The sequence below is a fragment of the Aythya marila genome, assembly GCF_965140915.1.
Source record: "Aythya marila genome assembly, chromosome: 15".
Classification (NCBI taxonomy): Eukaryota; Metazoa; Chordata; class Aves; order Anseriformes; family Anatidae; genus Aythya; species Aythya marila.
In genome coordinates, this window is record NC_139056.1 from 129073 (window position 1) to 144129 (window position 15057).

The window sequence follows — 15057 nt, forward strand, 5'->3', positions numbered from 1 at the left end:
GTTTAATTTATATTTGCTTGTACTTTTGTTGCTACTTAAAATATCACACTGTCCAATCTAAACTAAGTTGTTAAAAAGAAGAACTGATCCCTTGAACTTCTAAGTCAGATGTTAATCTTCTGGTACTAGGCCTCTATTTTATTTCTAGTTAAAAGAAGCAAAATGGAGGAGATTAAATACTTCTAATAACTTTCAAAGTAAACCCAATTGTTTGGGACAATTAAAGACATAGAATGCTCTGCCATGCTTTTTACAGGGAGGTTATATGATCATATCACAGAATTTCTAGATTGGAAGAGACCTCAAGATCATCGAGTCCAGCCTCTGACCTAACACTAACAAGTCCTCCACTAAACCGTATCACTGAGCTCTACATCTAAATGTATTTTAAAGACCTCCAGGGATGCTGACTCAACCACTTCCCTGGGCAGCCCGTTCCAATGCCTAACAACCCTCTCGGTAAAGTTCTTCTTAATATCCAATCTAAACCTCCCCTGGCGCAACTTTAGCCCGTTTACCCTCATCCTGTCACCAGGCACGTGGGAGAACAGACCAACCCCCACCTCACTACAGCCTCCTTTAAGGTACTTATAGAGAGCAATAAGGTGGCTCCTGAGCCTCCTCTTCTGCAGGCTGAACAATCCCAGCTCCCTCAGCTGCTCCTCATAAGACTTGTTCTCCAGACCCCTCACCAGCTTTGTCACCCTTCTCTGGACTCGCTCGAGCACCTCCATGTCCTTCTTGTAGCGAGGGGCCCAAAACTGAACACAGTACTCGAGGTGCGGCCTCACCAGAGCCGAGTACAGGGGGACAATCACTTCCCTAGCCCTGCTGGCCACACTGCTTCTTATACAAGTCAGGATGCTGTTGGCCTTCTTGGCCACCTGAGCACACTGCTGGCTCATATTCAGCCGACTATCAGCCAGTACTCTTAGGTCCTTCCCTGCCAGGCAGCTTTCCAACCATTCCTCTCCCAGCCTGTAGCTCTGCTTGGGGTGCCCCAGGTGCAGGACCCGGCACTTGGCCTTGTTGAACTTCATACAGTTGGCCTCAGCCCCTCAGTCCAGCCTATCCAGATCCTCCTGCAGAGCCTTCCTACCCTCGAGCAGATCGACACATGCACCTAACTTGGTTTCATCTGTGAATTTACTGAGGCTGCACTTGATCCCCTCATCCAGATCATCAATAAAGATATTAAAGAGGACTGGACCCAGTCACATGGGGGACGCCACTAGTGACCGGCCTCCAACTGAATTTGACTCCATTCACCACAACTCTTTGGGCCCAGCTATCCAGCCAGTTTTTAACCCAGCAAAGTGTATGCCAGTCCAAGCCACGAGCAGCCAGTTTCTTGAGAAGACTGTTGTGTGAAACGGTGTCAAAAGCCTTACTGAAGTCAAGGTAGACCACATCCGCAGCCTTTCCCTCATCCACCAAATGGGTCACTTTGTCACAGAAGGAGATCAGTTTCGTCAAGCAGGACCTGCCTTTCCTAAACCCATGCTGACTGGGCTTGATCACCTGCTTGCCCTGTAAGTGCCGTGTGATGACACTCAAGATAATCTGCTCCATGAGCTTCCCTGGCACTGAGATCAAACTGACAGGCCTGTAGTTCCCCGGGTCTGCCCTCCACCCCTTCTTGTAGATGGGCATCATGTTTGGGAGGCCAGAAAAGACAATCCTTATTTTAGAAGAACTCTAAGCACTTAGCATAAATCATATGAAGAAAGCATGGTAAATATCTGCTACTTAGGTTTAATGGCATGTTGATTTTTTTCACACATTAATCTGTCACCTTCTATGTCTTTCTTTTGTCCACTAGTGGGTTGAATTGGACAAGTTTTAGAAATTAAAAATAACAAATTGACTCGTTTCCATGGAGCTAATTCAAGTTATTGTATGCACTGTTAATATCTGAAAGTAGTTGTGTTGGTACAAGTTAACAGGTTTGTGCAAGAGATTTTCTGTGCTGTCTTGAGGTTATGAATAGGGACTGCTTAACAGCATCATCTGCCTGTGTGCATTGAGTTGCAGTTCAGACATACTTGTTGTGATATTTGCAAAATCTCTTATATTGAAGTTGCTAACAAGCCCTAATTATGCAACATGATTTTGAATTCATGTCAAATTAGTATTTAGTTAGTTATTGAATGTAATAATAATTGAAGTTCCGTCCTGTAGAAGTTTATTGTATTTTTAAATGTTAAATATTAGTCTTTTGGTATTAAAATACAGTATTTTGCTAATCTCTGTAACACTGTGTAGAAATAAAAAGAAGCAAAGTATATCTTTTTCAAGAAATTTCATTTTACAGAAATCATTTTGTGACGTTCAGTCATGCCCATGAAGGAAGGTAGAAAGTAGCATGTTTAACGGGAAACAGTCCTGCAGTTCCTTCCTCTGACTTGAATCATAATGCTTTCCTTGCTTTGTTCAATTCAAGGGCTTGGTTCAGAGGCACTAAAGTAAACAGAATAGCACCTGCAGCTTAGTCATAAATGGGAACATCTTGAAATAGCTAAGCAAACAAATGAAATCATGGAGTTGTTTAACCTTTTCTGAAATGCCTTGGAAGTTCTACCAACGCTTGTTTTTAAAATTAAGCAACCTTTTGGCTATCAAAAAACATGTTGAAGAGTTTGATTCCATTTATTGATAAATGTTACTTTCTGAACTGTCAGAACTCTTCTTTTAAAAAGTGCTCTCTCTCTTAAATAAATGTACACTTCTAGGACAGGACATGACAGTAAAATATCTAGCAATCATATGATGTGTTCATATAAATATTTGACCCTTACTCTGGACTTGAATTATGAAGTGCTTTTATAATACCAAAATGGACATTCGTGTTTTGATTTTTATAGGTTGTCAACTTCAATTACATTCTGCTAGTTACACTATTTATGTTTCCTAGCCATAGAAAATCATGGGGCACATTATCTTATTAAGTCCTTCCACAGTGTTCTGCCATAGTCCAGAGGAACTGAACTTGCTTTTTGGCAGGTAAATTGGAGTTGATCTTGCAGTTACATTTTCTTGCTCTGTTTAGATAATATAAAACTGATTTTGTGTAGACTTCTAAGTTGAGTATAAATTTACTTGCTATTTGCGTTAACACAGACATCTTAAATTTTGGTACAGTACTAAAGCAAATGCAAAGAAAATGGTGATCAACATTGACATCTTAGACTGACAAACAGGAATGTCACATCTGGATTTCTCTGACCATTTACAAAGAGCATATTTCCATCCCCTGTACTATGTATGTGTGTGCATCTGTGTATCATATCTAAACAAGATACTATTTCATGTTTTACCTGTCTATTTTAAGGTATTTTTATGAAGCTGTTTATTTTTGTAGAGCTAGTGAAGGTGTGCTATAACAGCCTCACATGTATTAAAAAATTTGATTCAGCTGAATGACTTAGCCAACAATGCCCATATTGAGACAATACTAAGAATATCCACAAAAATGATAAGCTGAAATTATGTCTGTTCATAAGATGATCAAAAGTAATAAACTAATAAAATGCTGAAGACTGTGTCTGGATGTCCTTTCCTAATGACAAGCCTTTAAAGTGTTGTTGCTGTAATTCTTGCTAGTCCTGAATGCTTAGGTAGCAGCTGTTAGGAGGGATGGACTTACTAGTTGTAAATTAAATAACAAATCTTCATATCCTGATCTGGAGTGTTCGACATGAGTTAAATCTTCATGAACTTACTGGATTTCTGCTACAAATAGTACTGTACTAGAAGTTAAGGATAATGTAGCTTCTTGTTAAAAAGGACTGCGTCAGCAGAAGTTACATTAAAAGATGTTCTGGGTTATCAGAAGGAGTTAATAGATGCTAGCATTGATGCTTAATTTTAAATAGCTTGCACAACTGCCTAGGCGACTGTATCTCCCTTTCACGTGATAGACTAGCAGTTCATACCCTTCTTTGAAGAAAGTTGTTAACCATACATTATCTTTGAGAGGCAGCTAATCCTAGACTTAACTTTTTTGTTTCATCTCTCAGACCATCTATTCATGGATTTTGGTGCACACTGCATTATTTTTATAACTGTTTCTTAAAGGAAGTTGGTAGATCTGAAAAGTTCTGTTGTCAGTAAGCAATTCGAGCATTAATTCCATTTTGAGGGATTGATTTGGTTTCAGCGACTTGTATGTTATGCATATTGAACCTTGTCTTGTTTTACTAAAAATATTTCTTAGAAGTTTACTATCTTGGGAAAATTTTATTATTAATTACCATTTTAAAGTCTACTAATAGTAAACACCGAAATTTTTTTGTAATATACCTACCTACTTAAAAAATTTCCAAAGAGACCTTGAAGTATTTAAATACTAAGCTTCATAGCATTGCCATGAACTACATCCTTTCCACTGAAGGTTTATGGGAGACCTAGAAGGTTCTACCAAATGATACTCAAATAAATGAGTTTTGAATAACGTGAAAAATCATCTGTATTGCTCTGTGACAACTGTGTAAGTTACCAGCTTTGGGGTTTAGCAGAGCTGTGGGAGGCTGCCATCACAGCCTCAAGTTCTCTGCCTGATAATCAATTTACACTTAGAGTAGGCCACATCTCCCATTACGTACCAGGTGCCTTTGTTTGGTCTGGAGATGGTTCAGGGAGGAATGCATCCCCCAGTGTTCTATTGACTTGTTCCCTGCCTCTGTCCAGATACAAGTAATTTTAATTTCTTTACAAAGTTAGCTACTGTAGCACACTGCTTTTCAGACTTCAATTGGTCATAATACTTAAGATTTCAAGATTTCTGTGAAGAGAAACTCAATTTAGCATTGTCATTGTAATATGCAAGAGTGATGAAGTTTCTGGACACCTTGTAGTGTCTATTCAGTTGTTTTAATATAGGTAGAGTAGGCAGTTATAAAAAATTAATCTCAATAGTTTCCCATCCACTATGGAATTATGTGAAATGAGGGACATAAATCTTAACAGGTAACAGAGTCAGCATTGTTCTTGCAACAGAGGCAAACTCAATTTGAAACAATGTTTTCTCTAATCAGTAAAAGTATGAATGTGAAAAATTAATTAATCAGATAATTTACTGATAATGGTTATTAATAACAAGTACTTTCCATGTCTATGTTCATTTTTTACTCAGTATACTCATGTATATTCAGCTTTGCTGCTTCTAAAAGCTATTTCAGTAAGTGGATTTGAAACCTACAGGGAGAAGGGGGGACAACTTTTCTGTAACAGTTTATTGTTAGAATTACAGTGCTACATGCAAAAGGGTTGGTTGTTTTTTGTCAGTTTTTTTTTTTTTTTGGTTGGTTTACATCTTTGCTATTTTTAAAACACCAATATATTAGAATTTCTATAAAAGACACAGGCTAGTGATTTTGCAGAATAGGTCTAAACATCTTTTAGATGCTTTATAAGTATTTCCAAAGTGTTTTTTTTTTTTTTTTATTATCTATCATTTGATTTTGTAAGTCTTTAGAATTTGGGGAAAAAATCTGTATACACATGCTAGAAAAAAATATTCAGAATAACTATAAAGGGAGGCCTAATAGCTTTTCATGTAGGCCTAATAGCTTTTCATGTAGGAATTTAGTATCTCAGAAACATGTAAGCACAGCTGAAATAAAATTGTACATAAAGGTGCTAATGTCTTCTAAATAGAACACATCATAGAACATTTTAGAGGTCACAGTGAAATCATTATGTAGAAGCGTGAAGAACAGCACCACCTAAATGCATTATTTGTTTTGGTAGCAGACACCTGGATTTTGTATTTCTTCGGAATCACAGAATGGTAGTGGTTGGAAGGGACTGCAAGAGATTATCAGGTCCAACCCCCCTGCCAAAGCAGGTTCCTGAGAGCAAATTGCACAGGTAAACTGACTTGAGACAGACTTCAGCAGCCCAGTCCTACTTCTTTCTTAATTTTGTTTTCTTACGTGGTGCCTTGCTGATAAGGTAGCATGCCAAGAGGAGTTATTTTTTTTTAAAAATATTGCATCTTTTCCTCTCCTTGAAGTGGGTAGTTAATCCCCAGCTCTTCTTTCTGGGAAATCACTCTTAGCTTACTGAACCCTATGGCAGATGTTAGCTACAAATACTCCTCTGTATTTTGAATATTTATGTCCAAGTGCTGTCTGTATTGATTCTGTGGAAGAAGGGAGGTACTGAGAGCCTTCCAAGAGTCTGACCGCTGGGACTCTGCTAATTTGAAGATTAGAGAGGAAATTTATTGTAGGCATATCTGTGCACTTGATAGGGCCAGCTGCGTTGTGAAAGCATAGTTCTTGCCCTTATGAGAGTGGAAAGAGGAATTGCCAAATTAGTCTCATACTGTGACTGAGCACATTATCACAGATGCAAAATGATAATGCTTGCTGGGCAAATTGAAATGATATTTGAAACTGTAGCTGTCCTCTAAATGCTTATTACCACCCTAGAGTTAGAGACCATTGTACCCACTATGTAGATTTTTGGTTCTTCCAAGGCACAGATGAGATCAAAGTGCTTAATGGAAATGACTTGTGTTGGCAGTTGTTACACTAACCTGCTGGATATGGTGCTTGAGTTTTTAAGAATAATTTTTAGTGTTTCCTGAAACACCAAAAAACAAACAAAAAACCACACCCATTTGCAATTCTAGTATTTTTCCCATTGAAGATTCTGGTGCATTTCAAATAGATAACTACATCATTTAAAATTTAAATTTTCTTGAGTTTTATAAATGGAGAAACTGGAAGTGACCTAAGTTCCTTATAGGTGTAAATGAGTGAAACTGTTAAAAACCAGCCATTTGACTTGGCCAGTTAAAATGCACTGTGATTCTTAAGCTGTTTTTTACAGCCAATTTTGTATAACACAAGCTGACTTAACTACCTAATACCATCCAGATTTCACAGGTTATGCTGAATAAAATACCAACTCTGGTGTCCCAAGTGGCAGAGAAGTATGCATTTTCCCCCTTCTGAAGGTTTTTCTAAGGAAATATACTTTGTCTTTTGAAGATAAAATGTTTAAAAATAAAAGAAGCATTTGTCTTCTACAGTTAAGAAAGATAGCAACCGCCTACAATCTGCGGGAACACTTACATAAGATGGGTACGCTGTACAGCAGCTCCTTGCCAGCACTGGCACATTGCTTATGTGTGGCTGACAGATAAATGGGAACTGAAGCCTTGCGTGCAGGGTTGGTACATATTCTATTTTGATGATCTATTCTGAAGGTTAAGTAGGAATTAATTTTGTTCTAGTTTTCACTTTACTACTCTTACCCATTTTGCCTGTGTAAAAATCCCCCAACCCTGAAAGCCTTTGGGACAGTTGGTAGAGCAGAGTAGTTTTATTTTAATTGCTACAAACAAGAGAGTATTATGTTTTTCAAAATTTTGTAAATAGAAATGTTTTTCATACCAAACAGAATGATGGTTCATACAACTTAATCAACTTTCAGATGCCTTAATTTGAAGGGAGTGGAAACCCTGGAAGTAACAACTGACTGCTGTCTGTCAGATTAGCATTGTAGGTGCTTTCTCAGGTTGTGCAGAGTAGAATATTGAGACTTCCATTAACAGTCTGGGTATTTCAAAGAAAGAAAAAATTTTTTTCATGTACTTTTTTTTTACTGTTGCATTTGAGCTTTAAGTCATTAATAGACTTTTATGTCTAGGCCTGCCTAAAGTCAATGGTTACGTAGATAATGTTACCATCTGTAAATGCAGACGACAAATATGAAATGCTTCAAGACTGAGGAGGGTTCAAATAAACGAGAAAGGGGAGGCAAGTGTATTTTCTTTGACTGTAACGGTATTACAATTGTAATTGTATTATGGTATGATACATTAAACTGTAAATCAGGTAAGAGTTTCTCACATCTGCACGTGATGTCTGGATAAAGTATTCATTGGTCAGGGCTTAATTTTAATCAAGGTAAACTGTTTTCTCCTCCTGTTTTTGCATTTCAGTTGCTGATCACCAAGCAGTGGTATTAGAAATGTTAGAAGCCTTAAAATGTAGTTTGGGTTTTGCTCTAGTGTTAGAACACTACTTGGGAATATACCTGGACTTCTAACAGCCAAAAAGTGAATGATCTTACAGCACCCTTACAGCAAAAGTTGAAAGAGGACCTTCTGCGTGTAATGGTGTGTTGTGACCTCACCCAGCGCTGTCGGTCAGCGCAGAGAGCAGCATGAGGAAACAATATCTTCCTGCATGTGCTGTGTTACTTCAGGGAGTGTTTGCTGTTGCACGCTACAGCCTCTTTTGGTTTTGTTTCATAGCATCCTGTTGCTGTGAAATTTTGTACTGTTAAAGGATGGTACACCAATAAATAGTTGATGTTTAGGCTTAGTGTTTATTTAATTATTTTTTTAAATTTACTTTTAGTGGTTAAAATGGTGCTTATTCTTTGCTAAGGTTTTCCCAAAGTTTTAAGGCAAGAAATCTGCAATATCTGAGGCTTTGCTTAACTTTCAGATTAAGGTTAGAGTTCTGAATTGGAGAACTTTGTTTTTAGAAGCTTCCTAATAACCTAACCGAGTTTGGATACTGTATGAAACCATAGCAATAACTCAGATTTGAGATGCACAAACAGCAGTATTGTCCCGTGTTACAGCAAAGCAGCAGGAAACAGCAGTCATAGGTAGCAGCAGAAGTTGCTTTCAAAGAGGGGGATGCAGAGGGAGAATTCTCAGTGAGGTTCCTTGAAGGTGGTGGAATTTCATTTTCAGAACTTACCAAGACAAGGTATACTGAGCAGCTGGTAGCCCCTTCTCTGGGGCAGGGTGACCTCCAAAAGGGCTGTTCTCACCTGATTCAGTCAGGTTCAAAATGTTTTTTGTGTAAGAAGTCGCTTGGAGTTACTATGCAGTGCAATGAGGGATATCATTTGACATGGGTTGTAGTTCAGGCCTGCCTTGTGCTCAGTTGGATCAGGATAACTGAGCCACATTTATACACAATCCTGGAACTAAAATTAACGAAAACTAATTTATCTGCATGTTGTAGAAGTGATAAAAGTTATATCGGCTTAACTTAAAGCAAGATATTTAGTTATCTGTCATGGGGAATAGAGTCAAAAGTTAACATGCAGCATATAACAGATGTTAAACCTTTAATACAAGGTGTTTTATTATTTTTCATATGGATTTAAATTAGTGAATACAGCTAATGTGGTTTGATCTCTTTGAAAAGTGACTCCAATGTGTAACTCATAGCCAATACACTGTGGATAAAATGCCGCGATTACAAGCAGATAAGCAGCTAAATTTTCACTTAAACTCTGTTCTGAAGAAACTTGCTTGGTTAATAATGTACTTAATTTGTATGTATGAGTGGGAGTTTGAGGAGAGTGTAATGTCAGTAAATCAAATGAGAGCTGGGTAAATTACTCTTCTAAAAAGCTAAGAACAAAGAAAAAATTTTGCATAACAGTAAGTTAATGTGTCTTCATTTAATGTGAAAGCACCAATTGGTAACTATGGAAAATAATGAGAAATATGCACTTAACCATCATAATTGTTCTACTGAAGTACATGTCAAGCAGTACTGATTATATTGCTTACTTTCAAATTGGTGTTTTCAGCAAAAAAGATTTTTATCCCTTTCTGTAGTATAGACCATTTTTTTTGTCATCTTTATTTTTTTTTAAATGTCACTTGATGTATTCTGGTTGTTGTCATTGAAATATGGATTGCATGTTAACGGCTTTTAAATGTACACCCCAACACATAAGGTATTTATACTGTGCAGACCTAAAGTTTGAAGTTTAAGGCTGAGTATGGGCAGCAGTGGTGTTTCTGAAGAAAAATAACTATAACTAAACAATTTAATAATAGTAAGACATTTTTTGGCTTTATGTATCCTCGTTAATTTTCCTTATTGTGTATTGCTTATGTTTCCAAGAATCCAGTGATGAACTTCTTTGAAGTCCATAGTGATTTTAATGAAGTTTTAATGATTTGATAGAGTTCTGTGAGCTAGGAAAAGCCTGTACCAGTAATCCGTGCTTCTGTATTTTCTCACTGAATGAATGATAGAAAGAAAATAAATAATAAATTAGGGTTTACATTCCAGTCTGTAGGTTATTTTACAATGAGTGGCTAGTATTAATTTGAAAAATTTCATGGCAACAACCCTTCCTTATTAGAGAGATTAAAGATTAACAAATCCTTATATGGCTCTTTGGTGGTATCAAGTCCTGAATTAATATCAAAGTTGATTATTAAACCTAAGGGAAGTTGTGGAGTGTTTAAGAAAATTAAAAGTTGTCTGTATGTTATATGTTAATTCAGCATTCCCTAATAAAAGCTACAGAAAAAAAAAAAAAGAAATGTCACTGACAAACTCTGTGTCACGTGCTAGAAGGTAGTGCATGGGACCTCCTGGACATCCATGCTGAAAGTTGGCATTGTAGGTCTTCTGTAAAGCTGGCAGAGAAACTGTCCTGCTTCTCAGAACCAAATGACTGTTAAATTGCATGTAAATATGTTGCTTAACTGCATTTTTGCAAACCTGTGCTCTATGTTGAAAAATTTTAGATAATGAATTTATCATTTTAAAGTAGAATTTTGTGTGCAGAGGAACTGACCAGAAGCCAGCAGTAACATGTCTACATGATTTTTTTTTTTCTTCATTAGTTTTTATCAACTGTAGTGTGATTGAGACCACTTGCTCTCCCTGTCTCCAGACCATTTTAACACAATGGATCACCTGGGGACAGCGGATGCTGAGGATGACTCTGGCTCCCTAACTCGGCTTGCTCCTAGTCCTCACAGCGAAGCAGTTGCACATGAGTTCAAGGAACTCTCCTTGCAGCCCAGTCAGTACTTACCTCCCCTCAACGAACGGAAGAATGGTGAGTGCAAAAGTGACTGTTTTCCTTTACTCTGGGGTGCTTAAATGTATGCAATGGGATTAATGCAGTTTGTTTGCTTTCTTCAAATAATGTTATTGACTGCCTTCACTTGCTTTTCCCAACCCGTGTTATGTAAAGTGCTACAGTGATTGCTTGCTATAAAATCTGTCCTGATTGGCTTCACCTGTCATGATCTTAAAACTCCAACTGGAGTACTTCGCTGAGGCATATAGAATAGAGAAATTTATATTTTTAAGCCACAGATAGTATATGAGATGTATTAATAGGATATTTTTGAAAGGAGTTGTGTTAATACTAGGCAAAAAGGGAAAATTACCAAGAACAGATTTTTCTGCAAAAAATAATACAGAATTGAAGTTTCATGTTGTATCCTAGAAAGCTTAATTCACCACATAGTTTAAGATTGAACAATGAAAGAAAAATAAGATTTACATTTCGGGAATCTTTCCAATATCTGTTCTCATTGTTGATGTTGGCATTGCAACTTAGAAAAAAGGCGTTTCCACTGTTACAGTAGGCACCAGGAAGAATTAGGTCTGAATCCAAATGTAGGCTCATTTGTATTTGGAAGAAGGCAGGAACCTTTTTTGTTGTGTTTGTTTTCTCAGACTAGTGTCTCATAATAATGAAGATATGTTTTGTAATATTTATAGTAAGTATTGGGAATGTTGAACATATGTAAATGCAGTAATTTTTTTAAATTAAATCAGTTTAACTACAGTAAGTTATTCATAAACTTAGTTGTAATGGTACAAGCATTAGTTCATAAGAAGGACGGCTATCTGAATATCCCCACAAAGCAGAAAAAAATGGGATACATGTTAGTGGGCTGCATGTATATCAAATAGCTAGGGACAGGTCCAAGTCATAGTATTCTCCATTTCAGAAAGGCACAGAATGGTGTCTGTGATCAAGATGCCTCTGTTTATGCAAGTCCGTGGTGCTTTGTGTGTGTACCCTCAGTACTCCAAGAAAGACAAATGTAATTAAGGGAAAATGCGACAGTGGAGAGACTTACACTTAGCTTAAATAAATGTGGAATAACTGCTACTTCGAATGCTTGAGCTTGTCTTTTACAATTGCTTCTTTATTTTTGTCTGTGTATGAAGATCATGAAATACAGAATACTGTGTTAACAAATGTATTAATAAAGTATTTTAAACTAAGGGATCTGCAGCTAATTTATTAATATTCTGATTCTGTATCTTTAAGAATTATTTTCTGTAAGAAAACAAATCTGTAACTTGGGAGACATTGCTTTTTGTTGTCTTATTATTTGATGTCCAACTGATAAACTGTTTTTCTGTACCAAAAGCTTGTTATAAGATAGCTCACAACCTTTTACCATTTTGTCAAGGAAGCACCACAAATACATGTTTAAAGAAAGCTATTCTATAATGAGACTAAACATGCCAACACTTAACTCATAAACCTAATTAAGAAGAGAATGGAGTGGGTTTATGCATTCCCTGTGTGTAATTATACCCCTGGGAAATTTGTTTATTTTTTTAAATTTTGTTGTTGAGTATTTCATTTTTAGTTCTTCCATATCAGACAGTTGTTTCTTTTCTTCTTATTGCTTAGGATCTTCTTATTAGTTCTTCTTATTACTTAAGATCCTTTGGGGCATTTGTCTGGAGTAAGTATCAGGCCTCCCACAAAGATTTTAATGTCCTCTCTGACAAAGTTTAATCATAGAAAGTTCATGTAATGGGCCATGGCCTCACATCATCTAGGTCTTTTTAGAAGACTAAGTCATCTGGTTCATAAATGTTTTCAAGACAATAGTAAACATAAGCGTATTGATTTTTAAAAAATAAAAAGTTCAAGAAATAGAACTGCAGAAGAGACAGAATTCATAATGTAGGAGCATTTTTTTTTTTGGAGGGTTACAGTCTGGTAGACACAATAAACAAGTGTTTGATGGGCACGAGTGCAATTTCCTATCCTTTTCGGTTTTATGGATCTTTCTAATACTGTTTAAGCATCCTGCCATAGAGTGCAGGATACTCTTTTTCTTTTTCAGGATTTACTCTTTCAGTAAATTCTGAAGTGTACTTAGAGGAGCATCCCAGTACTTTTCCTGTCCTTATGGGGAAGAGCGGACTATATCTGACTTTATACTGGTTGTATTCCTGGAAGAAATGTCTATTTTGTGTTCAGATTATTTTCTTAAAAGAACAGTTGGAGTTGTGGGCACTGTGATCCTCCAGAGCACCCAAACTGTTGCCCGCCTGTAATTTCAAATTTAGTCTCTTTGGTTCACAGGAGAATCCAGACTAAAATTCAGTAGAAATGGTGAAAGTCAATAGAAAAATCATAGAAATAAAATGTGAATTTGATGTATTCATACTAAAAGTAGCTTCAATACTTACTATCTATTTTGACAAGAAAATCCAAAACTGGATTTCTTCTGGAGTATTTTAACATGTCAGTATTTTATGAAGTCTGTAAGTATATGAGACTTCAGTACACAAAAATACAATGGCATTAAATAGAAAAATATGGAATATATAAGTTGTTTTTTTTGTTGTTGAATAATTGTATGCAGGAAGCATTATAATTACTGTGAGCTTTGGTAGTTATCCTTTAACCTTTGTTTACTTAAGGGAGACTTTTGGCAGTAGTCCAGTGGAAGGCTGAATTATTCTAGTATTGTTCTGCATAGTGTTAAGCTGACTTCCCCAAGTCAGTATAAAAACTGCATTTCAGGCTTTGTCATTGACACTACAAGTGTGTGAGGTCTATGGTTTGGTTTGGTTTTACATGGCGGCAATTACAGCAGGGTAACAGAAACATGCAATGAAATTGCAGGCAAGTGCCTGGTGAGTTTGAGATGTTACTACTTCATTCTTTTTTTTACAGTTTACTTCCCTTCCCCTGCCCAGTCTGTCTCCAGCAATCAATCATACAGCAAAACTAGCATTATGGTTCAGGTGAGCATAGCTCAATATTTTTTGTTTCAAAATCTCATGGTGCAGATTAACCTCCACTGGAACTGTCGTCCTTTGAATTGACAAAGAAACATTTACGTGCTCCACCAGCTCTGTTGAAGGGGTTGTATCTTCTAGTAGAGGACCAATGACAAGCAGCTGGGGGGAAAGAGCATCTTAAGCTTCTTCAGCCATTTACTAAATGCAGGAGTTTACTCCCTGAATAAAGACAGAAGGGTAGATTCTTTGGGGAGTGTGAGAGAGAGAGAAGAGCAGCAAAATATTCTTGTCCTCTCAAATTTAATTCATTCCATTACAAAAAGACTCTGAAAGAGAAATGCTAACTGATTAATGTTACATATTTTAATTGTAAGGCAAGTAATAGGAGTTTTCAAGCTGATTTGCTAGATAAAAGTTTTATTGCAGGGCTGAAATACTTTAACAGAGTCATCACTAAAGCAAACATTTACTTTAATTTGGGGGGATTAGAACAATAAACTGTTTATAAAACATTGTATGTATTGATGTGTAATAACTCAGTGTATGTGTTTGTGTGTAATAACAGAGAATCATCTTTCCAGGATGTTATATGGTGGTCTTCTAGACTGTTACAATTTTAAAGTTTCCCTTTTAATTTGACAAACTGTTTTCAGGTTGACAGCTGTGGGGAATACTGAATTGCTGATTAAATTTGTGTTTCTCATTAGTCTGCATCTATTTCTGGATAATTAGTCAATATGCACAATGCATTGATTGTGTAAACTTGTACTCAGTTGATTGCAGTGAGTTATCATGCCTGTTCTCTGGAAGCCAGTTCTTGTTCAACTTGTCAGAAAGCAGCGAAAGTTACGTTTTCAGTGCTCCTGATTTTCGTCCCTGGTGAGTGGATACTGAAGATGTACCTGTAATTCTGTCAGTCTTAACAGCAGCCACTGGCGTATAGCCCACAGCTGTGGCATGGTAGTTGGACTGCTCATGTAAATGGAGATTGGGAAGCAGAGTGCTGTAGTCTTAAGAGGCTCCTGGTTTGCATTCCTGTCTGCAGGATACTTGGTTGTGTACAGTTCACCTGTGCTTGAAGCTGGAAGGACTCATCTGTGTCAGGCTGCTATGTCCTTAGGAAGGCCAGCAGCTGGGGGAGGAGAAAAGTGACACGGATAAGGCTCTTTGGGAGCGGGAGGAAGAAAATTGATGACTAGGTGTTGTGTAGCTGGACTGCAGTGGAAGAAGAATTACAATAGTAGCAGGCAGGCAG

At 37.0% G+C, this 15057-nt stretch overlaps 1 protein-coding gene across 10 annotated transcripts in view; it reads left to right on the top strand.

Annotated features, from left to right (window-relative positions):
• The window catches only part of MRTFB (myocardin related transcription factor B), an 88715-nt gene that overhangs the window by 12890 nt on the left and 60768 nt on the right, over positions 1 to 15057 (top strand). For 8 of the 10 annotated variants that reach the window (XM_082772553.1, XM_082772560.1, XM_082772550.1 and 5 more), the window contains one exon: positions 10631 to 10848. In XM_082772553.1, coding sequence (XP_082628679.1) covers positions 10695 to 10848 — 154 coding nt within the window. In that variant the 5' untranslated portion in view covers positions 10631 to 10694. The remainder of the gene's footprint in view (positions 1 to 10630; positions 10849 to 15057) is intronic. The other 2 variants (XM_082772556.1, XM_082772557.1) reach the window with 1 other exon arrangement.